This window comes from Alosa pseudoharengus, unplaced genomic scaffold, assembly GCF_046254945.1.
Source record: "Alosa pseudoharengus isolate Yale_2024_CS ecotype anadromous, Long Island Sound unplaced genomic scaffold, YU_APseudo_1.1 YU_APseudo_1.1_scf_10, whole genome shotgun sequence".
NCBI classification, from domain to species: Eukaryota; Metazoa; Chordata; class Actinopteri; order Clupeiformes; family Clupeidae; genus Alosa; species Alosa pseudoharengus.
This window is the reverse complement of record NW_027468565.1, coordinates 19,707,195-19,721,089: the sequence shown is the minus strand read 5'-3', so window position 1 is coordinate 19,721,089 and position 13,895 is coordinate 19,707,195. Positions and strand designations below refer to the sequence as shown.

General features: G+C 41.0%; 3 protein-coding genes across 3 annotated transcripts; 2 read left to right on the top strand and 1 right to left on the bottom strand.

The window, feature by feature from the left end:
- Window positions 1-956: 956 nt before the first annotated feature.
- Window positions 957-3,859, top strand: LOC143140139 (synaptophysin-like protein 1). The gene is made up of 6 exons (XM_076300964.1): window positions 957-1,124; window positions 1,312-1,383; window positions 1,700-1,818; window positions 2,086-2,296; window positions 2,940-3,131; window positions 3,252-3,859. The coding sequence occupies exons 1-6, from the start codon at window positions 1,122-1,124 to the stop codon at window positions 3,381-3,383; spliced, it is 729 nt and encodes a 242-aa protein (XP_076157079.1). The 5' UTR covers window positions 957-1,121; the 3' UTR covers window positions 3,384-3,859.
- A 690-nt stretch (window positions 3,860-4,549) lies between these two features.
- On the bottom strand, window positions 4,550-9,262 carry LOC143138136 (cadherin-related family member 3-like). Its single transcript, XM_076298602.1, has 12 exons — window positions 9,104-9,262; window positions 8,738-8,894; window positions 7,518-7,710; window positions 7,166-7,325; window positions 6,902-7,004; window positions 6,389-6,627; window positions 6,123-6,291; window positions 5,755-5,996; window positions 5,415-5,586; window positions 5,096-5,121; window positions 4,966-5,014; window positions 4,550-4,875 (listed from the first exon to the last, which is right to left on the bottom strand). The coding sequence occupies exons 1-12, from the start codon at window positions 9,260-9,262 to the stop codon at window positions 4,550-4,552; spliced, it is 1,995 nt and encodes a 664-aa protein (XP_076154717.1).
- Window positions 9,263-10,294: 1,032 nt separating this feature from the next.
- On the top strand, window positions 10,295-13,743 carry ccdc34 (coiled-coil domain containing 34). The gene is made up of 7 exons (XM_076300954.1): window positions 10,295-10,367; window positions 11,023-11,280; window positions 11,363-11,510; window positions 11,723-11,830; window positions 12,363-12,521; window positions 12,715-12,838; window positions 13,059-13,743. Exons 2-7 carry the CDS (start codon window positions 11,030-11,032, stop codon window positions 13,259-13,261), a joined length of 993 nt encoding a protein of 330 aa, XP_076157069.1. The 5' UTR covers window positions 10,295-10,367; window positions 11,023-11,029; the 3' UTR covers window positions 13,262-13,743.
- Window positions 13,744-13,895: the final 152 nt, after the last annotated feature.

Here is a 13,895-nt window from a genome sequence, read left to right as displayed (position 1 = left end):
GTCTTGAACATAAGTTGCACGACATTGACTTTATAAGATTTGCATTTCCTGTGAAGCCAGTGCCTATCACCACTCATTGTGGTCTAGAACATTCCGCTGGATTCCACCAGGGCAAAGGGCCCATTGAAATTATATTTAAAGTCACTGATTAATTCAGCTACCACCAGTCTCTGTAGCATAAAGCTAAATAGAGACAGCCCCAGTCCCGTCTGATTACAATACAAAAATACCCTTGACCTGAGAGCCCCATGTGTCTCCCAGATTAGCTGAGAAGTACACTCATGTAAAAGTTCTATTTAGCATTGTTCTGCTTAACCTATTAATCACAATATAGCTACAAGAAATGGTATTGCATGGGATTAAATGTGTTATCTATTTTTTTCTTTACCTTACCATATTTGTGGTAGGCTACAATTATGCCTCAAAAACATATTTCTTAACAGACCTTTTTATTGTAGGCTATGTTCTGTGAGTGAGCAACAATATTGATCTGATATCCCATGCAATTCATCTGACTACAGGAGATAGTTAAAGTTTGGTGCAGGTGTAATTATGGTCTCTGCCTGATCTTTATAATTATGCACATATTTTTGGACAATGAGGAAAAGCCAGTATAACGTGTAAAGCTTTGCACTGATCATTTCTGTTATTTCTACGAGAAATGATGTACAATATTTAACAAAACACATTTGCTGTAATAAAGATGGTTTTCTTAGAGACATGCTTATCACCTACATGGCTAACATGATTCCGTGTCTGTATATTTGTTAATAGGGGTGGATTAAAGGTAGGCTAATAAACTCGAATCTAGGCAGGCTACCTCAACATGCTTTCGGTCCTTCGCCTTGTGATGTGTTCCGAGTCAGGCTGAGCTGTTGAGAGAGCGAGCAACAGTCATGTGCTTGTCAGGACTAGTCCTTTTTTTTTTTTTTAGCAGAGCTACACATTTCCACGGATGAAAGCTGCCCTGTAGTCTGTGTATTTGTAAGATTTTGTAACGCTGTCAATTGATTTTTAGTAAGGTTAGGCCTACTGTTCTAAAAACAATCCAGCAGCGTAAGGCAACCCCTGCTTGTCGTCGTACAGAAGTTTTGAAGGAAGAATTTGGACGCCGTAAAGTCATGGTTAGTAACGTATACATTTACGTTTCTTCTCGTCTATTTTAGTTATTTTAAAGATTGCATGCATATTTAACATGCCATACTCTAAGGCAAACAACAAATAGGCCTATCGTAAATGGCACACAGCAGCAGACACAACAATTGAATTCAGGGGTTATATGCTTTCACACTTAATTTCAAAACTTTCTAGATGATGACAGGATTTCGACTAAACCTGACTCCGCTGAAAGAACCACTGGGATTTATCAAAATTTTGGAATGGGTAAGCTTACCATCCTTTCTGAAGCACTGTAAACATTCAATTTAATTGGGCCTTATCTGATTCAATGAAGTAACCAGATTAGTCTTGGAGGTCGCGTGTTGTGTTAAACTTCCTTCTAAGATTTGTATTAACTGAGGTAGTCTAGTTTTAAAATCTTTGTTCTCTTTTTTGTTTTGTGCTTCATCATATTTAATCACAAATAGGCTATAGTCCAACAGGCGTACAATATGGACGGAAGTATGAAATGTAGTTTGAAAGTTTAATGTAGTTTGAAAGTTCTGTTTTCTATTTTGACAAGTGTGGTCATGTTTTACAGTTAACTGCCATTTTTGCCTTTGGAAGCTGTGGAAGCTATAGTGGCCGGAATGTCATTTCAGTTTTCTGTGGAGGTAGTAGAAATGAAACATTGAATGTCACACTTCACTATCCTTTCAGGTAGGTTTGTGTACTCACCAATAAATCAGATTGGGAACTCATTTCTTTGCATTACTTGTTATGTTCAGACCTAAATTATGGGCTATGTTGTCACATCACATCACATCACTTTCTGTAACTGACACTGCAAGAAATTGACATGACTTGCTCAAATATAGGCGTTTACTGGTTTACCTGTGTGTGTGTGTGTGTGTGTGTGTGTGCGCGCGCGCGCGTGTGTGTGTGTGTGTGTGTGTGTGCGCGCGCGTGTGTTACCCTTTTCTCCAGGCTGAATGAAGTGATGCTGGTGGGCTCCAATTCCACGCTCTGTGGTCGCACTGTTCAGGAGACTCATCTTGTTGGTGACTCGGCCTTCTCCGCTGAAGCCTTTGTGGCCGTGGCCATCGTAGCTTTCTGCTACTGCATGGCAGCACTGCTGATCTACTTGGGATATATGGACAGCTACAGGGATCCCCAAGGATCATCATGGCCACAAACTGTAAGACGTTACCTAGACATTTATATTGTGGATTCAGGGGTATTATTGATACAAGTTAACAAATAAACACAATAACTAAGTGGCTAATGAATGGATGATGAGTTGCTGTTAGACCACATCCTTGCAAAACAACAAAATGTATATAAGTATAAGTACTGTATATATACTCTTTTGATCCCGTGAGGGATCATGGTCTCTGCATTTATCTGTGAATAAGTGAAACACACACAGCACACAGTGAACACACAGTGAGGTGAAGCACACACAAACCCAGAGCAGTGAGCTGCCTGCTACAGCGGCGCTCGGGGAGCAGTGAGGGGTTAGGTGCCTTGCTCAAGGGCACTTCTGCCGTGGATGTGGGCATAGGAGAGCAGTGCTCAACCACTTTCTTCGCCCACATTTTTTCCCACTGGTCGGGGATCGAACCGGCAACCCTTCGGTTACAAACACAAAGCCCTAACCTAACCTCTGGTAGCACCACCGTTTTCTTTTGTGAACAGTCAACCTGTGATTTTGAGTTCTTGACATTTAACCTTCTGCTCTTCCTTGTGAACTGTATTCATTAGCATTATCACATGATCTCACATCAAACATTAGCACAAGTGGTTATATGGACCTTTCTATCTCATCCTTTCCCTGGCAGGACTTCATTCTGACGGCCGTCTTCGCCGTCCTGTGGCTCGTCTTCTCGTCCGCCTGGGCCAAAGGCCTCCAGAACGTGAGGGATTCCACCAGCACCGCCGGCATCCGGTCCACCCTCTCAGTGTGCCAAGCGCAGGGTGTGTCCTGTGAGGTCACCGAGAGAGCCAGCACGCGCACCCTCAGCGTCTCTGTGGTGAGCCTTTCAAATGGATAGCACTGAACTCAATGAGCATTTTACCATCAATGATTGAACCACTCCTAAGAGTCATTCACAACTCAGGAAGTATTTAAGGCAAATGTGTATCCTTTACAGGTATTTGGCTTCTTGAACCTGGTCCTATGGCTCGGTAATGTGTGGTTTACCTATAAAGAGACTCCCTGGCACTCTCAGACTCCTGCGGCAGAAACAATACCGGTCCGTAGGCAGGTACCTGTACCCATCTGAAGGGGCTGCTCTGAGATGCTACAATAACTCCAATGACTGTTAGGGGAATATGTCCTCGTATTCCCTCAGAACTGAAACTGTATTCTTATGTCCCTCTTTCCTAGTGTATGTGTATATATGGCTGTGTGTGAGGGATATATTGTAGATGTAAATAACAGAAAGATCTAATATTACCTCACATTTAACTCATGTTGTATAAGAATGTTATTTCTCCCTTACTCACTTTTATTTAGCTTACTGATGACTGCCGGGCATTTTTGTCCATAAAGCTGCAATGAGAAACTGTTTGTTACTTTTCTAATGTCACTGGTGTTTTTTAGAACTGTACGTGTGTCTGCATGGGGAGCTTGTGTGGTATCAATGATGCCCTGAATTTAGTTTTGTTGTGAAGTTAAGCACAAATGGTTGATGAGTTGGTTTCAGGTTACAAAACAGAATTTGATGCTTCACGAGAAAGCTTTTCATTGGTTAAAAAAAAAAAACTGACATAAAATTGTTGCCACACAAAATTGGTGACACACGTGCTTTTCCAAATAAATTCTATAAAGAGAAAGAAAGATTACATTATTTTCTTTGAAAGTCAAATACAGTAGACCAGAGCTTTCCTCAGAAAATGCCTGCTTTCCCTCTATGTCTATTTCTGTCTCTAACTGCACAATCTGTAGTAAGCCTATGGACTGGATTGCAAGCCGTTGCACTGTTGTTGTGTTAAGTGTTCTTCATGTTTGTCTTGTGACTGTTGATCTTCAATTTCCCTGGAGGTATAAAGAGAACAAATAGCATACTATCTGAAGTTATGACTGCAAATAACCCTGCATGGTTTCACTAGTGTCTGCTGCTTCAGGGAGCACAAAACACACATAAAGAAGGTATACTCAGGCTCCTAAACATGAAATTCTGTTTATTTGTGTCAAACACACACACACACACAACATAGTGAAAGCTAATGAAAGGTACTGTTTTGTTGTGACATTTCATAATATGCCTACTCTATTAGAGGAATCATTCTTAGTGCAAAAGAAACGTGCTATGGTACCTCAACAAACTGTATTCATTTAACCTGATTATACTCTCATTTGTAGTTATAGGCAAAACTGAATTAACCTTTGCCAGGATACTGAATACCAATCATTGAAATGCGGAGTGATTCTGTCAATGCCACTTGACTACACCTCTGACATACCCTCAGCTGTCAGTGGGACCGTGCCTGGCTTGACTTTTGGTCTAGACCTCATAGGCAGTTGCACAGCCTGGTGCTGACCAGAGGTCAGTGACGTCTGCATCGAATCCACCGACTGGGCAGAGCCTAGCCTGGTAGCGTTTGAGGATTCGGACTGGGCACTGCCTGGTGGTTGCGCTGGAGTGCCCGCCCTCTGGGAGATGACCAGAGTGCTGCTCTCTGGCTGAGTCTCTGGCGGGCTGGACACAACAGTAGTGTCCTTCCAGCGACGGGCACCAGATTTGCTGTTGTATTCATACACCCTCTTCGTGACTAAAATCAAAGAACACCAGAGAGTGTCATTAACACTCAATGCCATTTTGAAACATGTTCAAGTTGGTTCAATGATGAATGAACCATCACCTGGATCGACTTCCTCTCCATCAAATACGGTGTTGATCTTGGTCACCTCCTAACAAAGACAGGAGAATGTTAGAGGGATCTTTACATATGACTGATTCTGAACCACAACTGACCACAAATATCCACCTACCGTCAATACTTCACGTTTTGGAGGATCTGTGGACAAATAACATAAAGAGCAATGTGTCATGAACATGAAGTTATGCTCAACAGTATTCAGTTAAATCTTTCATAAGTCACTATCAACATAATGAAAACATACCTTTATATTCAATGCTGTGTATAAAAAAGTCAAAGAATCAATTCACATTTTGTTATTTAGATAAATAATAATACAAAATCATAATGAAGAATAACTTTATTCTGAATAACTTCAGATGCAGGCTACTCAAAACAGTTTGATGAGGGAACTCACAGGGTGTCTTCATCCTCCATGTACTTGGACTCACAGCAGTCACAGGTGCAGTTGCACTCTTTAGTTGAGAGATATCTGAAGCATCTATACAGCAGATATGCCAAGATGCCCACGAGCAGAAGTGCCCCCAGGACAGTGACGAACCACACGTACCAATCATCCGCATCAAATGTGTTCTGCGTCACAGCGATGTATGTGATACGCGGCTGTAAAACAGATCCAAAAGCACGTGTCTGTTATTACCATCACCCCTATACTCCTATACATCAGTCAAATTCACATGTTACGTGACAGTACCCAAAATACATAAAACCCTCCATCATGCGCAGTGAAAGGCGAATACAGAGACACAAAGCGATGAAGTAAAAACTCACTGTTGTTGTTGTTATGGTGGTGGTGAGGTCAGGGTCCACCACCCGGACGTTGATGATGATGGTGCCGGTCCGGGGGGCACGGCTAGCTCGTAGGTTGCCGTCGGAGATCAGCACGGTCAGACTGTAGAACCACAACTTATCTAGGCCACTGCTGAAGTCAAAAGGCTCCCTAAAAATCAGCCGTGTGATGTTTGTCCCCGCGCTAGGAGAAAAGCCAAAGTGGTTGTTTACATTGGTGGCCCCTGCAAGATATGGAGGAGAAGCTGATTATTGACATGAAGATGCTTTTTAGAATAAATCAAACTGCCACTGAGACATTACACACTCCAATATACTCTCTCTGAGAGAAATGGATTGCAAGGTCTAACCTGAGATTGTGTAGATGAAGGAAGACGGAGGGGAGTCTCTGTCTGTGCATGACAGCATGAAGCCTTGGACACTGGATCCTGGACGCATATCAACGGGGACCACCAGGCTGGTTTTGTTGGGACCACACAATGGTGGCTCATCATTTGCTTCTGTGATATTGATTGTGACCTACAGTACATGGATATTACCGGTAACAAACAGAAAATGTTTTTTTGTTTTCTTCACAAACTCTTGTCACTATCTAATGTCCTATCTTGTGGCTTACCACAGCTGTGGCTGAGAGAGGCCTGAATGGGTCCCCGTCCACCACGCGGATGACCAATGTGTGTGACGGAGTGACCTCATAGTCAGGGTTGGTGAGCAGGCTGATCCTGCCAAGTTTGGGGTCTACATGAAAGATGTTTGTCAGACCTCCACTGCCCCCGCCTGACACAAGTGAGAACTGGATATCTGTTGGGGGAAGGTCCTTATCCGTGGCAACAACAGAGCCAATTACAGCGCCCCCTGGAGAAGGATGTGAGTTACTGTAAGAGTGACGCCACACTGTAAAATTCAGCAGCTTACAGCATGTAAGGAGTAATATATGCCTTACGTCCAAGTAGCTCAGAAACACTGAAGAAGTATGTTGTGGAATTGAATATTGGGGGGAATTCGTTGACTGGTGTCACACTCACAAACACATAAGCATCACCTACATAAAATGCATAACTTGACGTCAAGAAAAGGAGTTATATTATCACACACACCTGTGTAACTGTAAATAATGTGACAGACTCACCCTTTAATGAGGTATCATTCTTATCTGTTGCCACAACTAAAAGGTTGTATTCACTGGCAATGTTTACGTTGCTAGGATCCTCAAAGTTGAGACTTGAATTTAGCTGCAAGAACAAGAATGCAACTGACTGCAGATTTACATAATGATTCAAATGCAACATAAAATACTGTATATGCCTACTGATGCAATTTAAATAATAACAATAATGCTCTAATTCCCAACATAGTACTCGATTCCAAATATGTTAAAATGGGCCTGTCTTACCACAATGGCGCCATGTGAGGTGAGGGCAAAACGTTGGGTGCACCCTGTGCAGGAGAAGCTGGTGAAGCTGTATTCCCTAAACTCAGGTTCCACGTCATTATCAGTGCATGTGACTGTGGCAATTAGAGCCCCTTTAGCCTCTGTCTCTGGTACTTCTCTTCTAATCAATCACAGCACAAAACACAGATAACTAATGGAAGATAAAGTTATACTCTACAAAATGTGTAAGTAATGATTCACTCTCACATCTTCATTTGAGACAAACAAATAGCATAATACAAAGTCTTTGCTGGGAAATAAATCATATGATGTAATATAAATATAACATCCAGCAAACCATGGTCAGTCTCACCGTGGTTTGTCAGATGTGCAGATAGGTGGGTTGTCATTGATGTCCAACACTGTGACAGTCAGGATGATGGAGCTGAAGAGAGGAGGGCCAGGGGACCGGTATGTTGCTGTGACAGTCACAGCTACTGTAGGGGTATTTCTGAGTGTGTCACTGTCACGATCCATTCGGTTTGCTATGGTGACTAACCCTGTGTCTGCAAACATAGAGAAAGAGAGGTGATAATGAATGTATTCTTACCATTTGTTTTTTCATTTTTTCATACCCACATGTTTAAAATGCCCTACATCCATTTATCTCAAGATAGTCATTCGGACTGATGGTGTAGAATATAAGTCCAACATAAAGAGAGACGTCTGGCACAACTGCAGTGATGTTGGCCACAATATGTCCTGGGCTAAGCTCTTCTGGGAGAGTGAAAGATGTGATGGTGCTAGAAGACAAAACAAAAAGAGTCTAATTTCAAATGGCATGAAAATCTATTTGAAACTGTCTTGTTACAGTCATTATCACTTAATAACAAACTACTTACTTTAAAAAAATGGGTTTGTCATCATTGATTTTCACTATATTGATGATTAGTGGTCGCAGTGCTGTATTGTTCCCATCACTTACTGAAATGTTGAGTGAGTAACTGAAGAGAAATGGAGATATAGACAACGCACATTACACACTTCGGAACAGTCTGATAGTACACCACTGCACTCATGTGAAAGAGATCTGTCTGATAGTACACCACTGCACTCATGTGAATGAGATCAGTCTGATAGTACACCACTGCACTCATGTGAATGAGATCACATAGTTACCTTCTTGGGTCTGTTAGATAATTGAACTCCTTTGTTGTAAAAACTGTGCCTTTACTTCCATCAACACTGAATGCAGGGTTCACAGGAATGAGACTAAACTGATTGAAACAAGTAAACAACACAATGAACCGATATGATCAAGCACATTATGAACTTACATAACAGAGTATAGTGTAATGGACATAGTAGACTGACTCTGTTACATTACAAGGCTAAGTTATTTGACACCAACCATAAGAGTTTTGTCCTCTGGATCAGAAACACTTGGTTCATAAATCTGCCCTGGAGGTGTCTTTTCCAGGATATACAGGACTGATGCTGAAATATAGAGACAAACCAAAGCTGTCAGCTGTCAGGCTTAACAGAACCTTTTCTCATGATTTATATTGAAAGCCTGTCCAAAGTCTGCTGTACCTTCATCCAGGAAAACTGGAGGCTCATCAACATCTGTGAGAAGCACAGTCAGTGTTTTACGGTCACCATTCCCAAAGGAGCCAACTGCAAGGATTTCGAAAATGAAGTGATTGGGAACAGTCTCAAAATCCAAGTCAGGGGAGCCAGTGACAAAGACCTGAAATGAACAAATTACCATATCTCTAAGCATCTAACAGGCATGTTTTGAATGTTAAAAAATATCTCATCAATTCATTACTTTCTTACAGAAAAGTGTACATTTAGGCAATAGCAAATGTATGCCTCACTATACATGAAGTATGAAAAATGGACCAGGCCAAATTAACAAAAACAAATTGCAGCACAGTAAAACTGAATATATCCGACCTTAGCTTGAGTGGTATTCTCCATAGACACAGCAAAAGCATTGGTGAGAGGGTTAAAGTTCAGTAGTCTGGGGAATCCTGCTGCCATGCTCTCTCCAGCAGAGAAGGACATCTGGAAGCTGAAGACCTCTGTGCCTGCAGGACTGTTCTCTGGCAACATTGTAGTCGCTGGCAGTCCAATGATTGAGACTTCTGAGAAGGCACCTGTGTGGTATGGGATGAATCAAACATGTTGAGTTTAGATGAGCTTGAGATTAGATAAATTATAATGTGTAACCAAAGATCCATCTTTAAATTATAGGTCTGCATAACACAAGGAAATCCTAGAAAGCCCATTAAACCATGATCACATCCACAGGTATTTTCCATTACTGTCTGCCAAACTTTTACTCACCTGATATTATCCATATCCCCAGAATCACCACTAAAGCATGGATATTTTCTGACATGTTTTCTCACAGGTGAAATTCACCTAACATCCTGTCTGAGGGCCTCTTATCTGTCTGTGCTGGTGTCAGACCACCTACCCAGGCCATCTCTCATCAATCAGCCACATGTGGACTTAGTCCCCTGTGTGTTGTCAATCTGTAGTTGTTAGATACAGGCTTTTATGGCCATCACTCAAGCGTGTCAGGACCATAGACAGTAAAAGATAGGACAAACTGTGCTTTATCAGTGAGGATAGCCTAGCCTACTGCTAATGAATTTAGTTTGCAAAGAGCGTTTTGTGAGTTAAATATTGTGATATGGTGTAGGCCTGGTTTTACTAAATTGTGTGCTTATTTTACTAAATTAAAACAAAAGCACAATTTAGTCAAATGATTTAGTAAAACAATTTGTGTGTCGCTTTGAACAAAGGCGTCTGCCAAATTCATAACCATTCCATAACCAAATGAGCACACAATTTTGTAACAACAAAATCTCATGCCTGCATTGGTATGGAAATTTGAAGAATTTGAAAAGGTCATCTGGCACGAAAAGGGCAAAACGTTTATAATAAACTACTAACCTACATAATGTAATGGCCTGAAAATTCAAACAAAAATGATTTATTAGCCTAGCCTACTATTTTTTGTGTCCACATCCAATTATCTCTATGGTTACAGTAGCGTCAAAGGCGCGGTCAAATGCTAGACGATCGCGGATTTCATTGGCTGAGAGAGCCTTGAGTGCGCGTGGGGTATTGTGGGTGTTGTTGAGAAGGTAGGCAAGAGGCAATCCAATACAACAACATTACTGGGCTGTTGTACCAAAGTTTTGGTCTGGTAAGTGAATTAATATGAAACTAGCGCTTGTTTGAACTGTTGTCATGTTGTGGAAATGACAATTATAGCCACTTTTTCTCCTACAGCTAACTTATGATAGATAACTTAGCGGCTCTGCACTGCACGCACAGTAACGTTTCCGCACCTCCTAGCTAGCTAGCTAGCTCGTAGTAGTAAAGTTAAGCATTAGTTAGCTTTTATTGTCAACTACGAGTATACATCGGCATTCGCATTTATTTTGTGCTCGTGTTGCACGATTTAGGGTCTAAGTTAATAGCCTGGGGTCACTTGCTAGTTCTGTAACATTAGCTAACTTGGCTGGGCGAGCGGTCGGTCTGTTGTTGAACAACACCAGAAGTTGGGAAACGGTTTGGACAACAATAACGTTAATGGGCTAACGTACATTCCTGCGAAATGTTGTTTCAAAAATGTAGTATGTTGGGTAACAAATTGTTATTCCCTGCTGTCATAAACTAGCTTCTCTCTGAACCTGAACACCATTGCTCAAAATGTCCAAGATGGCTTTCCATTCTTATGAAATCTTGTTTATTGAAGTTTTCAGTCTGAAGTACTTTGTGCAGCACATTGCTAGTCCTGCAAGTGTAGCACTGCAGTCTTATGGCATGCTTAACAGTGGTTCTCTCCTCTTTGTTAGGCTCATTATGTCTGTGTTTCTGCCAACCACATCCAAAAGCCTGACATCAACTCCATTGAAAAGCAAAGACAAAGGTATTTACAGGAGCAAAAGTGTGGAGTATGACTCCACCGATGATTCCACCTACTCGTTGTTGTCGCCAATTTACCACGATAGTTTTGAGGGTTCAGATGATGACCCTGAGGTGGAACAACTGCAGAAGAGGCTGAACAGCCTGGCAGCGTCAACTGAGGATATCAGACACCCTTCTCCGCAGAGGTATTGTTTGCAATCCACACATTAGAGGATGTTCTCTGAAGGTCATGCATTTGCTTATGTTGAGCTTTATGTTCTGTTATAGGAATGGGAAATTGCACATTCAAAGGAAAGTTGCAGAGGTAAAGCTGGAGAAATCCTCTGTTTCACTGCAAAACCTAAGTGCCTGGGAACAGTGGCTGGTCACCAAAGCAAAAGAAGAACGTCTCAAATTAGAACAGAAAGCTCTGGAGGTACAGCTAAATATTATTTTGTAAAGAGAACTGTAGAGTTGACCAATGACATTTTGGCAAAAGGTTCTGCTCTAGTAGTCACTAATGATTGATTTATTGTCCCTCTTTATTGATTTTAATGGATTACACTCTTCTTTTAATAGTAATGATGATAGTGATAATAATATAAACTTATTTATATCTGAACAACCTTTGTCTTCTGTTCATTTTAGGAGCACACTCTTAAAGAGAAGAAGGAACAGGCTGAAAAGGAAAAGAGGCGAATGAGAATACAGACAGAGAACAAAATACAGGATTGGCTGAAAATGAAAAGAGAAATGGTAGGGGTGAGAGTGAATGTGTCGTTTCAGTGTGTCATTTTAGCAGTGTGTTTCATGAATGTGAAAATTAGGAAGTAGTGCCTTCCATGGATGACCTACAGTTTTTTAAGTGATATAATTGTTTATCAAACAGAATGCATGTAGTCATGAACTAACGTGGCATAGTAGTATTCTTAGCATGCTAGATTCAAGATACCTAATAAATTGTGTTTCACACATCCAACTAGAGCAAATAAATAGGGGCATTTGTAACTAAGCTCAAATAAATAATTTAATTTAAACATTAACATATTTTAAAAGGAACAGTCCCTGATATGCAGGTCACATTCTCTGGTTTACAAAACATAAAGGTATCAAGAGATATATTCAACATCTTAAGAAGAATCTGTCAACTGAGTGTAACATGAGTTTAATTTAATGTTCATTTTAGTCCCAGATCAAAGCTTGTTTGTATTCCTCAGTGTCAGGAGTTTAATTGTGTGGTTGATTGATTTAAAACAAAACTAAATTAATTTTTTTTGTTATTTCACAGGAAAAACATGAAAAGGAGTGCAAGGAACGTCAAAAACAAGAGGAGGTTGAAAGAGAAAAACAGAAGCGGAGAGAATTTGAACTCAAAGCACAAGAGAAATATAAGGAGTGGTTGCTCAAGAAGAAAGAAGAGGAAAATGAGAGAAAACAAAGAGAACAGGTGACTCATCAGTTTGACCTCATAGGACTGAAAGGATAAATGACACAAGAAGCTTGTATTTATCTGCTATAGCTGTACATGACTAGTGAAATATTTATGGCTGACATGGCTTCAGTTCACATCTAAAGGTGATGTAGATAATCTGTGAGTTAAGGTCTGCCTGACTTACTCCCCATCATGTTTGGGCCAATAGGAAGAGGCAGCATTGAAAGAGGTGGAGGAGAAGGAGAGGAGGAGGAGAGCAGAGGACACATTTCAGGAGTGGCTCAGAGCGCAGAACAGAAACCGAGTCAAGTGCAACACGCCCTCCCCTCAAGGTGCATAGAGGCTGCAGAGTGTGTGTGTGTGTGTGTGTGTGTGTGTGTGTGTGTGTGTGTGTGTGTGTGTGTGTGTGTACGTACATAACTAATACATGGATGTGTTTTGTAATATTTCTTTAAAATAATGCTTGAAATAATAATCCAGTGATCCATGTATGTTCTTCTTATGTTTTATTCACATTCATTCACTTCTGGTGAAAAACTATTTCTGTTATAGGCTATGACAACCTGAACTATCCAGCTCCCAGTTTCTACAACCCCATTCCATGGAAGCCCATACCTGTTCCACCTCCAGAGAAGGCTCCCCGGAAGAGAACCCAACGCCGCAAACCGCTGGGACCACCCAGGCACCAGTCCTCCTCTCCATGTCTGACATTCCGGTACAAAGACACTCTGAGCTTTGCCAGCAAGAGGCGATGACACAAAAAGGGTGCCTCTCCTCCACAAGACTGCTCTCTGGTGGTTCAGAGGAGAACTCAGACTTTCCATGAAGAGATCCAACGGCACAACTGAAGGCACAGTACGAGTTAGGGCTGAAGAAGAAGTGTGGAAATTGACAGTGGTTGTATTGGTTTTCAGGGTTCTGTCCTGAAAGCTTCCCCCAGGTTTGAGATAATTCCGGTGTTTGAATTGTAAATTATAAATCAGGTTAGTGGACATGAAATGTTTTAGTTAACAGCCAGTTAATTGTTAATTGACTATTGAATGAGAGGCCGTGTCTAAAGGTCTTGTTTTGGACAAAAAGAACAGACGTTTAAGAATTCATATTAGTTTGCATTCAGTTGTATATGTTGTCACATTTTTACAGTTTTTTTTATTTTGAATACCTTGTTTTACACAACTGTTTATAAAAAAGAAATTTTAAACAATAGAGATGAAATAAAGAAGTTTAACAAGCAGTACTAACCTGTTCCATGAATATTCTCTGAATAAATGTGTTAAAACCATTACTAAGTAGTCTGAATAGGATTGGTCCTGAATCCATGGCAAGAGATGGGGGAAAAGCTAAGTGGCTATCCCACTTGTTTACACAAGTCAAGGAATTTCTTATTAA

Excerpts from the sequence above, each read along its gene's own strand:
- LOC143140139 (XM_076300964.1), top strand. Across the intron at positions 2,297-2,939 it reads GATCATCATGGCCACAAACT|GACTTCATTCTGACGGCCGT; the intron begins GTAAGACGTTAC and ends TTTCCCTGGCAG. Across the intron at positions 3,132-3,251 it reads GCACCCTCAGCGTCTCTGTG|GTATTTGGCTTCTTGAACCT; the intron begins GTGAGCCTTTCA and ends TATCCTTTACAG.
- LOC143138136 (XM_076298602.1), bottom strand. The coding sequence starts at position 9,262 with ATGTTGCCAGAGAACAGTCCTGCAGGCACAGAGGTCTTCAGCTTCCAG. Across the intron at positions 8,895-9,103 it reads AGAATACCACTCAAGCTAAG|GTCTTTGTCACTGGCTCCCC; the intron begins GTCGGATATATT and ends TGTTCATTTCAG. Across the intron at positions 7,005-7,165 it reads CCTCACATGGCGCCATTGTG|CTAAATTCAAGTCTCAACTT; the intron begins GTAAGACAGGCC and ends TTGTTCTTGCAG.
- ccdc34 (XM_076300954.1), top strand. The coding sequence starts at position 11,030 with ATGTCTGTGTTTCTGCCAACCACATCCAAAAGCCTGACATCAACTCCA. Across the intron at positions 11,831-12,362 it reads TGAAAATGAAAAGAGAAATG|GAAAAACATGAAAAGGAGTG; the intron begins GTAGGGGTGAGA and ends GTTATTTCACAG. Across the intron at positions 12,839-13,058 it reads CAACACGCCCTCCCCTCAAG|GCTATGACAACCTGAACTAT; the intron begins GTGCATAGAGGC and ends TTTCTGTTATAG.